The sequence below is a fragment of the Tyto alba genome, unplaced genomic scaffold (genome assembly GCF_018691265.1).
Source record: "Tyto alba isolate M040663 unplaced genomic scaffold, T.alba_DEE_v4.0 Super-Scaffold_9, whole genome shotgun sequence".
NCBI classification, from domain to species: Eukaryota; Metazoa; Chordata; class Aves; order Strigiformes; family Tytonidae; genus Tyto; species Tyto alba.
In genome coordinates, this window is record NW_024881330.1 from 2,358,321 (window position 1) to 2,371,927 (window position 13,607).

General features: G+C 42.9%; 1 protein-coding gene across 1 annotated transcript; it reads left to right on the top strand.

Moving 5' to 3' along the window:
* Window positions 1–2,678: 2,678 nt before the first annotated feature.
* On the top strand, window positions 2,679–10,227 carry LOC104365130 (ly6/PLAUR domain-containing protein 2). Its single transcript, XM_009971865.3, has 3 exons — window positions 2,679–2,829; window positions 8,411–8,530; window positions 9,400–10,227. Exons 1-3 carry the CDS (start codon window positions 2,778–2,780, stop codon window positions 9,609–9,611), a joined length of 384 nt encoding a protein of 127 aa, XP_009970167.2. The 5' UTR covers window positions 2,679–2,777; the 3' UTR covers window positions 9,612–10,227.
* Window positions 10,228–13,607: the final 3,380 nt, after the last annotated feature.

Consider the following 13,607-nt stretch of genomic DNA (forward strand, 5'->3'; position numbering starts at 1 on the left):
TGCTCCACGATCCTAACTCACCTCTCTGCATCTCAGCTTCCTCATATCTGATTTTGAGATAATAAAATTTACGCATTTTACAGGAGTGTTTTGGGGTTTAACCTACTTGAAGGTGTGCAGCAAAAGATTAGCAGGAGTGCATGACACTGCCATGTCAGCAGCCTCCCAGATCTGCCTTTGAATCCAATCATAGCTTTTGCTTAGATACCTGTCTGCACTGGAGAGCTGTGGGAATTCTGGGAGATATGTAAAGATCTGAGTAGCATCAAGAAAATGGAGAGTTTAAAATGATTGAGTCAGGAAAGCTCTCAGTTGAAACCAGTGCCCGCACTTCTCTAAGCGCATACAGAGCCCATGGTCCATGAAACTCTTGCACTGGAGGTGGATGGGAATATCTTAGGACTTCCCAGTGAGACCTCCTCAGCCTGGTATTTAGGCAGTGTGAGCCAGCCTGTTGGGAGTTTATGGGATTTGGAGACTATTTCCAGCATGGATGCAACTCTTGCAGGACTGCTCGCATCAGGTGAAGATAATTCCACCTAGAGACTGTCTCAGCTGGCCAGGTAGGACAGGAAAAAGGTTTGGCAGAGGTTTCTCAGCCTGGAAGTAAACATTTGGCTCTGAACTTTTCCTTTCATTTATGATAACAAACTCCTCTGAAATGCAGAGAGTTCTAGTACTAATTTGCCTTTGAACACATACACTAGGAAATGTCTTTATTTTTTCAAATCCATGTTGTGGGTTGTTGAGGCAGATTTATACAGCTTGTGTCTTTTTATTTTTTTTCTCTGTAGTTAATGGAAAACTCCCAACACAATAGGCTGTGATTACCCATAAAAGAATAGAAGGAGTTCAACAGAATGCTGTTTAGATGTTCCTATTAATTCTTGTTATTTCTTTGGTGACTTGCCAACACTGCAAGGCAATTGCATATAGTGTGCATAAAAGAGAAAGCATTTCAGGCAATGCTTAAAGACTCAGATAAGATCGACTGAAACTATAAACAAGTAAGGTATGTTGTCACCTCCTCCACCCCCCCCTCCCCACCCCCAACAACCCTCCAAACTAAAGGAGGGCACAGGATTTAAGCAGAGTGTTGGCATATGTTCTTCCATCCAAAACCTTATAATGTAATGATGATCACGTTTCAGATGTGCATGTGAAACCAGTCATCTAGCACGCATTGTTTGGGGCCACTTAATAACAGAAACTAGAAACCACGCCCCTTTCTATGTTTAATTTTTTTTTTTTTTTTTTTCCTAAGAACAAAGCAAACACGATTGGCATATTTCCCTTTTCTTAATAGAATTATAAAATACTCTGCTGAACATGAGGAATGCTGAACCAAGAATATGCCTTTCCCTAGATATGCCTTTCCCTAGGTAATTTTGGGCTGGAAATACCTGCTAAACTTTCATAATCAACATAATGACTGCATTATGGAGGCAAATATGAAAACAGTGGGTCTGAATTCCAGAGGGTGTAGATCACCCAGAAATGTTGTTGATAAATGAGGCAAGATTTGCTGAAATGATGACATGATGGTCACTGGGGCTTTAGGTTTGGGGAGACGATGGTTGGGTTGTTTATCTGGGAATAACAGACCTTTCAACATTTCAAGAATTTGAGTGATACTAGCCCTGAGTAAAGTTCCTTCGATAGTGCGATAGATAACAAAGATGATGGGAATATCCCTGAGAACATCTTTGTTTCAGGTTTCCCTCCTTTCATCCTTTATTGATAGTATGTGTTGAGTGGGCACTGGCATAACTACAGCAAGGCTTTTCAGTTTTTGCAATTCCACAATCAAACTTGCCCATCGCACATTGTCGGAGGGTTTACTAGCACGGGGCTGGCCTGAGCACAGGAAAAACAGGCAGATGCCTGGGGCAACAGGGATTGGGGATGAGAAAGCCAAGGTGTTTGGCAAGCAAAGGAGGTGTGGGCTTTCCACCAAGGAAGGGGTTGGCTCAGAGCAGAGGGGATTCTCCATGCACCATCCTCCCTGAACAGCTCCGGATAGCAAGTCTGAGAAACTCCCTTGGGCCAAAATTTCATGGCCCGGTCCTGTTGTCTTCCCAGTTCTCCTATCACCTCTGTCCACAGAGGACAGGGAAAGGAGGGAGGGAGATAGCGTGCTCCCACCCACAGCCCCCTGAAACCCTGCTCACTGCTTGGGGAGAGGTATTACAGCACCACAACCCCAACCATGATGTTTCCAGTGAGTAAGGGATTGCAAGTCAGCTTTCCACTTCTCCTCCTGGTGATGAACTCTGGCCCCTGCTGAGGGTGAAAACACAGAGGAGAAAAGTACATGAGGTTCAGCGTCTTGCTGTTCACAGCTACAGATGCTTTTTTTTTCTCCCAGGATTTGTGGAAACCACTCGGGTCTCTCTAACCACCACCAAAAAAAAAAAAGAAATATTACCAAGCTGCAAGGCAAGGCATAGACACTGTTTTTTTTTTAATACCCCTGGGTTTACACATCATGCCTAGACACAAAGCGCCTGGCTTGAACAATAGCTCAGCTATTGTCCGCCATGCAAACCCTCATTTTCTTCTCCAAGGAACATGAAAAGACATGACAGTATGGCAGGAGGTGGGGCCTGCTTTGTAGCTCATTCAACTCATTTATAGCTCAATCAGACTCGTTTTTCCAGTAGAATTGGATCCGGGGTCAGAATTGGTACATGGCAAGCCACCAGCAGGAGTGCCATTAAAGCCAGCGGTGAAGAGCGGTGGCAGCCCAGAGACCAGGCGACGAGGGTCCGTGCAAGATGAAGGTGTTTCTGTCTCTTCTGTTGGTTGCTGTTGCTTGCATAGGGTTTGGTAAGTTCCTGCTCTGATTTATCCAAACTCCTGCAGGAGATGCAGCATGACAGGGTGGGAGGAAGTCCCTGCCTCTCACTTTGAGCAGTTTGCATCAAAAACTTTGCCTTCAAAAAATTTCCAGCCTGTCGGATGTTCAGGACCACCATCGTCTCATTGGGATGGTTAATTCAAGCTCTTTAGGAAGTGCTACAAGGCAGAGCGTGATTTTACTGCATCATTTCTTTAATGCAAAATCCAGCTCTCACTTTTTACTTGTTCTTGCCTAATCTCACTCTCATCTTTTTTTTTTTTTTTTTAAACTTTCTGTTCCTCTTTTGATACTTAACCCCGAAGCCAGCTAGACAGTTTAATGCAGTGTGTGTAGCGGCTCTCTCTAATTATATGTTGCATGTGTGGTTTATTAAACTTCAGCCATTAGGAGTGGGAAAAGTGGGATGGGACACAAAGCTGGTGGCCCAGGTACCACAGGGCAGAAATTTCCAGCTCTACTTAGTAAGCCACTGTGGTTTGCCTGAAGTCAAAGACAATCTTGGCAGACCACCTTGGAAAAGGAACAAGTGTGAAGTGTTTTGGGGATTTTCCCCACTTGCAGGAGGATTTGAGAGTTTGTCACACCAGGGAGTGACCCCCCCACCATCCTCCCTCCCTCCTTTCTGTCCCTGTTAGGCTATCTGGCACCTCACTGGAGGGGGTAGGCTTGAAGCACACAGTCAAAGTGGGTAGACAACAGCAGCCTGATATTGGGGGTGACCCCGCTGGGATTTGGAGGTAGGGACCAAGCCTCATGAGTCCAGTCTGTAAAGGGATACCCCTCCTCTTCCATCAGTGGGATTCAGTCGCTTCTCTTCCACCGCCAACTCCACGAAGACAAACACAGAGAGCTGTTTGGGATACGAGTGTTTTCATTCCCTAGGAAGTACGGAATCCCTTCATCACAGACAGTCCTACATGAGTGGTGATGCCATAACACGTAATGATGGAAGGTGACCGTGCAGTGGAAAGGACACCGTGGCATAGACTCCTCATCCCTGGATGCTGCCACCAGAATAACTTCTTGCACAAAAAAAATATTTTGTACTGACGATCCCAAGCTCAGATTCTGTGTTAGCCTGGGTGGCCAAATAAGTCCAATGCAGGGTAATTACAGGAGCTGTCATTGTTTACTGGGATGTTTGCATGCTCTGCACTACTCCTCCAGATCTAGGCAGTGCAGGGTCTAATTTTATCTGTGCCTGACTGGGATGTGGAGCTATTTTAGGACTTTTATTTCATTGTATTTATTTCCTCCTTGTGTAAGGATGTTTTCCTTCCTCCATCTTTGGGTCTGCACAGTGGGTTCAGCAAGAGAGGGAGAAGTGGTTGGAGAAAGAAGAGGTGTTTGGAGGATTTCTGGGGAGAACACAGCTGCTGTTTGGAGAGACAGACCCAGAGGTGGAACAGTGGCCCTCTCCTTTGTGTAGTGCACTGACTGCCTTGTTATCTAGGACGTGTCCTGGCTCTGGTTACTAGTAGTTCAAAGCCTTGGGGTGCTTGTGCTGTGCCAAGATCAATGGGACCTTCAAGTGCTTACCACAGCTGCTACAGTAGACATCAATCATCACTGGCCTCCAGAGCAGGAGATATTTCCTTTCGTCATTAAACCTCTTCATTCTGGCTATTTGTGACTGCTTGTTGATCGAGAGACAGCAGTTCAGAGAGGAACATCATTAGTTAATAGAGGACAGCTTGGAGATAAGGGGACTCTATGATTAGATCTCCTTAAGGGATAGACAGGAATCTGAAAGGCAGAGTCTAGCAGGAAATCAATGAGGTGGGATATAAATTTGGTCTAGGATTGACTCATCAACCTAATTTTTCCATCCTGCTTAGTAAGACTTTGTCAAGAGTCAGGTATCTGGGGAGCAGAAGTCCCTGCTGTGACCTGGTGCTGCCACATTTCTTCTTTCTTGTCCTCCCCCACTTCCCTGTCCCATTCAGGTGGGCAGAGTCAGGATGGATGCTCTGATTTGACAGACAAATGTTGGCAAATTTCTTCTGCACACTCTCTGCAGAACTGGGCTAAAACCATGATGCATTTGCAGTTCCTCTAATTTTTCTATTGGGCATGAGTGCAATTTGCATAATTTTGGCATTTCCTGGAAAGACAGTCAGAGTTGAAGAATGGCAGATCTGCCAATATCCAAGTGAAGCTAGTAAAATCTCTTCTAAGAAATTCCAAGATTTTCTGCTTTTTTATCTCCTATTTTACTTTCAGCACTCTAGAAAGAATGTGCTATAACTGTATTGAAATATTTTAGCATTTTTTATTTACCTCTCCTTTTAAGTAAGACTTCTAATATGTCTCTATTCCATTTCATAATGTAATTTCATTTTTTAGCTATGGGATGTCTGCTTGTCTATGTTTAAGGTCATAGGCTCTTAAAGCAAAAAGGAATTACTACAGTTTTATTATCTTCACAAATATCTACCCTTCCCAAATAGGCCAGATGTTAGATATTCTAAATCTTGCTTAAAACAGGGTTTTTAGACCACAGGTCTTTAAATCTCCAAGTCATGGTGTTTCCTCCCTGCTCTGTGAGATGCCAGCTGACTACTGCTGCTGAAGAGCTGCCTCATTTGTAAAAGTAAAGTTGTTTTGTTCCAGCTTTTCATTATTTTACTGTGTTAAACACTTCCTGATCCATTCTCTTTCCCATCTCAAAAAAAAAAAAATACTAGTATCTATAGCTAATATTTAACATATTTAGCCATGATTGAACCTCTTAGTCTGAGTGAAGATAATGAAAATACTGAGTTTGCACATGTTGGGGACAACTCTCTCTTAATTTGATGCCCCTTTGTACTTATCTTTTGTTCCCGTTTTTTTGTTTGTTTGTTTTTTTGTTTTGTTTGTTTTGTTTTGTTTTATTTTTTTCAAAGAGGAACACAAATGATGTGTCTTTGACTTGCCTAGTGGCAAATATAATGAAATCTGAGAATAATGACAGAACTTCCTCCCTAAAGACGTATTTGACAGCTGTCAGACATAGAATGAATGCAAACAAAGCATCAATTCACAATGGGCAAAGCAAAATAATAAAGTTTGCTTTGAATAAAGGCAAGATAATTGCTGTGACTGTTTATAAAAGGGCTCTTCCTGGCTTACTAGTTAGAGGGAGGTTGCATTACCTATTTTCATTAAGGTGGCTTTCTTGCCTGAGCCTCCTGTCATGACACTCCATTTTAGGCCTGCTGAGATGAACTGAACTGGTTTTCTTTTTTAATGGGGATTAAAGGGATTTCGTCAGGGCTGTCACACAGATGAGGTGAGACCTGCTTTCCAGACCAAGGAGGGGGCGGTGGTCTGTGATGGTACCAAAATGAATTGCTACGCCAGTAAGGCACACACATTCAGGTGCCTGCCAAAGGGTGGAAAAGAGGACTTAGATCAAGTGTTGGGTTCCTCAGAAAGATCTGCAGAGAACAAAATGCCCTGAAAACCTTGTCCAGAAATGGCTTCCTTGGGATAGGAAATACCAGATGCTATTCCGGCTTGATATCTTTAGCTTGGAGTGCTCTAGAAATACTACATCACAACAATCTGGGCTCTTCAGTGTCTCTCTTTAAAATCTCCCCATCTCAAAAGACTTTAGGCACTGAAAGACTTGAGTTGTGGTTATTCTGCATGTCTAGGAGCCAACTGGCACATGTGGGCTTGCAAGGGCCTTTGCAACTCAACAGGGAGGTGATGAAGAGCATCTACAAACTGGTGTGTGAAGAGGCAGAGTGAGCTACCTTGGACTGGATTTGGAGACCTGGGTACCAAATTCTGTTTCTATGTTTTCTGTCTAGAGCAGTTCATATCCCCATGCATTCTATCATTGTGGTCACTGTCATATTTTTAAAATAACTTCTTACACTTCCTTCTCTCAAAACCAGAATCTCGGCACGGGGTTGTGCTTGATTTGTTTTCATGGCTCAGTAAATTTGATGGAGACGGTTCCTTCTTTCTGGGATGCTCTCCTATCTGAGGGGTCCCAGTCTTTGGAAAGAGCTGTCAGAGTGGATGGCACCAGGTGAAATTTTCCCTGCTGAAACTCACATTCAAGTTTGACTTTTATGTGTGTCCAGATTCTTCACCAAAGGGAAGTCATGTTTGACCAACTTGATAAACTTCTGTGATGAAGTGACTGGCCTGGTAGGATACTAGAAGATCCTCATAGACAAGCTGTTGAGGTATGGTCTGGATGAGCAGAAAGTGAAGTGGATTGAAAACTGACTGAATGACCAGGCTCAGTGGGTGTTGATCAGTGACACGGTGTCTACTTGGAGGCCAGTAACATGAGGTGTACCCCAGAGGTCAATACTGGGTCCAGTCCTGTTTAACATCATCATTAACGATCTCCATGATGGGGCAGAGCTCACATTCAGCAAATTTGAAAATGACACAAAACTGGGAGGAGTGACTGATACACCAGAGGGTCATGCTGCCACCCAGATGGACCTTGACAGGTTGGAGAAATAGGCTGACAGGAGCCTGATGATATTCAACAAAGAGAAGTGCAAAGTCCTGCCCCTAAGGAAAAAAAAAACCCATGCACCAATATATGCCGGAGGCCATCCAACTGGAAAGCAGCTTGTCCAAAAATGAACTGGGGGTCTTGGTGGACACCAAGTTGAACGTGAGCCAGCAAAATTCCCTTGTGGCAAAGAAGGCTAACGGTATCCTGGGTTGCATTAGATGAAGTATTGCCTGCAGGTTGAGGGAGGTGATCATTCCCCTCTACTGAACACTGATGAGGCCACACATGGAGTTCTGTGTCCAGTTCTGGGCTCCCCGGTGTACGAAAGGCATGGACATACTGGACGAAGTCCAGTGAAGTGCCACAAGGATGAGTATCTCTCCTCTGAGGAAAAGCTGAGAGAGTTTTGACTCTTTAGTCTGGAAAAAGGAAGACTTAAGGGGGGGATCTTATTAATGTCTATCGATACCTGAAGGGAGGGCACAAAGAGGACAGAGCCAGGCTCTTTTTCAGTGGTTCCCAGTGCCAGGACCAGAAGCAATGGGCACAAACTGGAACACAGGAGGTTCCCTCCGAACATCAGGAAACACTTTATTACTAAAAGGATGACTGAGCACTGGCACAGGTTGCCCAAGGAGGTTGGGGAATATCTATTCTTGGTCATATTAAAACTTCATCTGGACAGAGTCCTGGGAAACTGCCTCTAGGTGGTCCTGCTTGAGCCTCCACCATCCTGTGATTCTATGAGTTTGTGAGTCTGTGACCTCTCTCTCATGATCTACTAGTGCAAAGTAAGAACAGAGTTGAGGTAAACCAGATACGTCTTTCCTGTATCATGGGGTCTTCTGTGTGTGCTTGACTTGTTACAAAGGGTCTGAAGGCACATCTGAGGCTGTGCTTTGACCATTAGATTAGTGTATTTCTGATTCCCATTGGTACAAATAACTTCTACTACTCCATTTCTGTTCTCAGTATGAGTATTTTGGAAAGATACGCTCCCCAGAAGTACCTGGAGGGTCACAGACAGAATCTGGTGGTCCACACTAAGGCCAACCTCATGTTTTTCCTCCTTACAGTGCAAGCCTTGCAATGTTACACTTGCCAAGATCCTACTGTTTTTGATAAGTGTATGACGATTCAGAACTGCACGAAGAATGAAACCATGTGCAAGACTACTATGTATTCCGTGGAGGATGGTAAGGGCAATTATTTCTTTATACATATTTTTAACATGAGTCAGCGTCTCTACAGTGAAGAGTGCTGGTGTGGGGAGCTGTTACCTTTTCTTACTTAAATATATAAACCTGGAAGACAGCTCCTGCAGATCAGAGAGAAGTTACCTGCTGTTGTGGAAAACAACCTTCACGGGAGTGAATACTTAGTGAATGCAAGCTCATGGTTAATGCTCAGTGTTGAGCACGGTTAGAAAAAAACATGTTGAACTGAGCTCGAGACATGGAGCTAAAGAGTTCTGGCTCTCTGAAACATTTACATGACTCAGACAATGGGTGTGGGTTAAACAGTGATCTCCTGACCTGGCAACTGTTTATGAAAGCTGGTTGGAGTAGAGGCCAGTAGAGATGAGCTAAGCTCAGTAAGGTGGGGACACCAACCTTTGGTTATCTGGAGGCAAAACAGAAATGCCCTTGAGTTCTCTGGAGATCTCAGGAAGGCATCATCAGTCTGACTGGTGACCCTACAGGTCATATAACCTGTCCAAATAAAGAAATGCATTTCAGAGATATAGTCCTGCTGATAAGGCTCTGGTTGCACATGGGAGAGGCAGGAGATAGTGAGTAGAGTCAAAGCAGAGGCAGAAAAAGTGCCTAATTGACCTTTTGCAGGGTAAATCTGATCCAGGCAGGACACATAGGATGCAAGGTGCTGTTCAGCTTGTGGTCATTCAGTGGGAACTGTTTCCTATATTCCTGGTAGGAAGGAGACCAATTGTGTTTGAACTGGAGCTGAGACTTGTTGAAGGCAGCTAATGTTTCACTAGGGACAAGGAGAGCTCTCCTTCATTCCTCTCATTCCCAACTGTTCCTTCTTTCTTTCTTTGTTGTAGTTTATCCCTTTGTGGGAGTCTCGACCGTCACCAAGATGTGCTCTTCTGTCTGCATCCCATCCGACGTGGACGGGATTGGCATGACGCGCCCCGTCTCCTGCTGTTACTCTGATTTGTGCAACACTGACGGTGCAGCTAGTTTGGGGGTCAGTTTTGTGCCAGTTGGGATGCTAGCAAGTTCCCTCTGTGCCTTTTTCTGGACTAGACTGTGAGGAGCTGATGGGGAGGTCGTTTGCGCTGAAGAACCCCATGAAGAAGACAATAAACCCCTGCCAGCCCAGCTTTCTGTTTGGATGCCTCATGGACAATCCTCAACAGCTCCCGGAAATTGCTTTTTTAGCACCAACCTTTTTTTCCACAACCAAGAGAGAAGCAAAACTCAGGAAGTCCTGACAAATTTTTGAATCAACTCTTCAACAGCTCCCACAAAACTATGGAGTTTCTTTGCTGTGCTGCTCTTGTTGGTTTTGAACTAAAAAATTCTGCTGTGTGAAGTATATTTAAAGAAAAAACCTTGCTCTGAGAGCCTTCCTGACCTCCTTAGAGCATTTTGCCCCCCAGGTGTTAGCCAGTAGGACAGTTGAATTAGCCAGTCTTCTCAGATGAAATCCAATTATGTGGCAGTTCCTCTCCAACCCACAGTTTTGAGCTGGCTCTTTGTTCTATCTAGATCTCCTTCTTTGTACACAAGAAATTAAGGAGACACTTCTGTGTCCAAAATATGAGACAGGAGACTAAACTTTCCATGCCAGTGATCTGATCCAAGGAGGCTAAAATATTTGTTTTCTGTACCCTTTTGAGCAGAATAAAAAGAATGTTGTGTTAAAACTGTAGTGATCACTAAAGTTATTTATATTGCACCTGTCCTTCTATAAATTTATTTTATTTTATTTTATTTTATTTTATTTTATTTTATTTTATTTTATTTTATTTTATTTTATTTTATTTTATTTTATTTTATTTTATTTTATTTTATTTTATTTTATTTTATTTTATTTTATTTTATTTTATTTTATTTTATTTTAAATTTATTTTATTTTATTTTATTTTATTTTATTTTATTTTATTTTATTTTATTTTATTTTATTTTATTTTATTTTATTTTATTTTATTTTATTTTATTTTATTTTATTTTATTTTAAATTTATTTTTTCCAAACTCCAGTTCCACTTTTCTATATTGTTTATACAGTGAGACAAGTTAGGTTTTGCAGTCAGTCTTGCACCAGATGTGTAAGATACTTCCCATTATCGCCCACTGGCAGTGGCCTTCCATCAACATTTCTTCTACCAACTCCACTGGTACAAAACTATCTTTACTGGAAGACTGGGTGATTTTTGTAACAGTTCTGGCCTGAATTTGGAATTCAGTGGAATGACTTTTCCTCTTGTTTCAATCCTCCAGAGCATCATCTGCAATTCTTTGTGTGCAGGGCTCCTACATTTTGATGTTATCCATCCTGGTCTGGTTCTGCATTTTCCTATAATCCCATTTTCAAGATTCATCAAAAATGTCCTCCGCCAATTATCACTCTGCTTGTGATATTTGAAATAATCAATACAGATGTGATTTAAAGTCTTCCATGTAGCATATGTATTAGAGCAGGTTTCCAAGAGAGGTGATACAATTTCCATCCTTGGAAGTTTTCATGACTCAGCTGGATGAAGTCCTGAGGAGCCTGGGCTGAACTCACAGTTGAGAGTTTTGATCAGGAACTTGGATTAGAAACCTCCTGAGGTCCCCTTCCAACCTGAGCTTCCTGCAATCCTATGATGCACCCACTAAGATCACCAGAGCAAAATCACCATTATTTCCAGGCATTCTGAAAAGTCCGGTAGATGTTTCTGCAATGATTTTCACCTGTTCTTCATTGCTTCCGATTGCCAAAATGAGATCAAATTTGGACCGAGCTGCAGTTCTGGATTCACACACAGCTCCCCCGTTGCTCAAATAGAATTCTTTTGCTGAAACAACGTTGTGTAAGGGCTCAGGGTGCTGCACCGGCCTAGAGGTGGCTGGATGGACCACATCCCTGGCTATGGAAGGACTTTGGAAACGAGCTGCAGTCTCGCAGTTTCTGGCAGGGTGTGCTTTGCAGTGTCCTCTGTCTGTGAGCCATGCCCAGAGCTCAGTCCCAAGGTGTTTGATACATTTCTGGCTTTCTGCTGCACATGGATGGTACATGGAGGTTCTCCCTTTATACTGACCAGTTCTAGCAGTCAGCAGTCTCAGTTTTTTCTGGTTCAGAAGCTTCATCAGGACCACTGTGCATGGTAACCACCAATACATCTTGATGCATGTTGATTTTAGTCACACTTCCAGCCTTCAGAGCACACTTTTAGGCTTAATGCCACCGTTTTGTTACAGGTAATTTGTTTCTCTTCCAAACCCACCATCTCACAGTTTCATTCAGACCCGTTGGTCTCATAGATGAGCAGTAATCAGACTGCTCCCTGTCTACCTTTTCCACACCATTTATGCTATATACTCCTATGTCCACCCTGGTAGCTCTTTGCCAAGCTGAAGATCCCTTGTCTAAATTCAGGTATCACTCATAAACTCATGAGTACACGAATCCATCTGTACTCCAGGTACACAGTGCCATAGAGAGAAGACCATTAAAAATCCCAAATGAACACCAAGGGGAAAGAAAGGTGTCACATAATCTTGCCAGTCCCAGGATGTGAAGTGAGCGCTTCACGTTCTTGCTGTGCTATTGTTAAGACTTAACAAAAGTGATTTGTCGTGCACTGGTAAAATGCAATGGTGACAAGCCCCTTCGTGGCCACTGGGTTCCATCGTGGCCACCTCTCTGCTTTTCAGTTGCATTACTGAATGATGTTTGTTACATCCAGAAGCCCAGGGCACTTTACCATAGCTGATAACTTTCTTCTACAATCTGAATAAACTGAAGTTTCCCTGAAAGCAAAGCTGGAGCCCAGATAGGTAGACAACCATTTCCTCATCTTTGTCCATAGGCACTCGTGACAAACCCTGTTTTAACTTCTTTCTCCAAACAAAGCTGAAGAGAGTCCCATTTATTTTGAATTATTGTAACTGAAAGGTTTATTAGGATGTAGTCAAAATACCTGGCTACTCACTCACTTGTTAGGGATAGAAAAAATATTAGACATTTCCCATTCACTGTCCAAAAGTGTATATACGTCAGCACTTCTGTACATGAAACCAATATTAATTACATACTTGCAAAACTCAGAAAGAAATACAGCTTCCACAAGTTTTCACTGCACAGCTCTGCTCTTTCTCAGACATGAGTTATTGGGCTCAGACTAACCTGTCCTTACCCTGTGTTGGTTGATAAGCAGTGCAGTCATGGCCCAGAACATCACAAAATTATCATGTCAAAGAGCATTTAAAAACAAATACATCAGGAGCTAGATTATTATGTTATCTTGTCATCTTAGAGGACAATGCTAAAAATACCACTGCAGTCATGGACATTTAGAGCATAAGTCATGGATGGAGATACTGAAAATGCTTAAATCCAAGCTATTGCTGGGCTTGGGAAGGTGAGCAGAGCATGTCTGGCTGGTGGAGCTAAAGTCATGTCACCAGAAACGTGCACAGAAGAAAAAACATTGGCTCCCAATTGCACAAGATGACAATATAGCTCTGTAGCCCAGTAAACATAATACTGGCATTGCTTGTAATAAGCCACACTCTCTTTATTGAGTTTGCAAGTCTTCAGGGCTGAGGCTTGTTGGATTTGCTTTAGCTGAGCTTGTCTTGACCTGCCTTCACCTTTGTTTTTACTTTGCTCAGGCGTAACAGCAGTTTTTCTAACTGGCCAGGTGGCTATGCCAAATTTGCTTTGTTTTTGTTTATCTTTGTATGGCGCAACTGTAAGTCTACATAGATGATCTTCACAAGTAGTTGCTGTATGTAGAATGAGGTATTTACGACTCCGATGTAAAGAAATACAGACCTGCTATGGCAGCAGAGGCCTCAAGAGATGGAGGTGCAGGATGTGGCACAGAGGAGTGCTGGCATGGGGTGCTAAGAGTTGGGACACCAACTCAGCATTAAGAGACCCCTCAGCTCTAAAAAACTCACCAACAGTCAAAGAAATGCAGACCTAGAGGTAGACAAAATCATCTTTAGGAATATCAAAAAGAACAGGGAGCAAATATCAAACCGATATGGAATGCACCATACATGGTAAAATCCTACATGAGGCGGACCTCCAC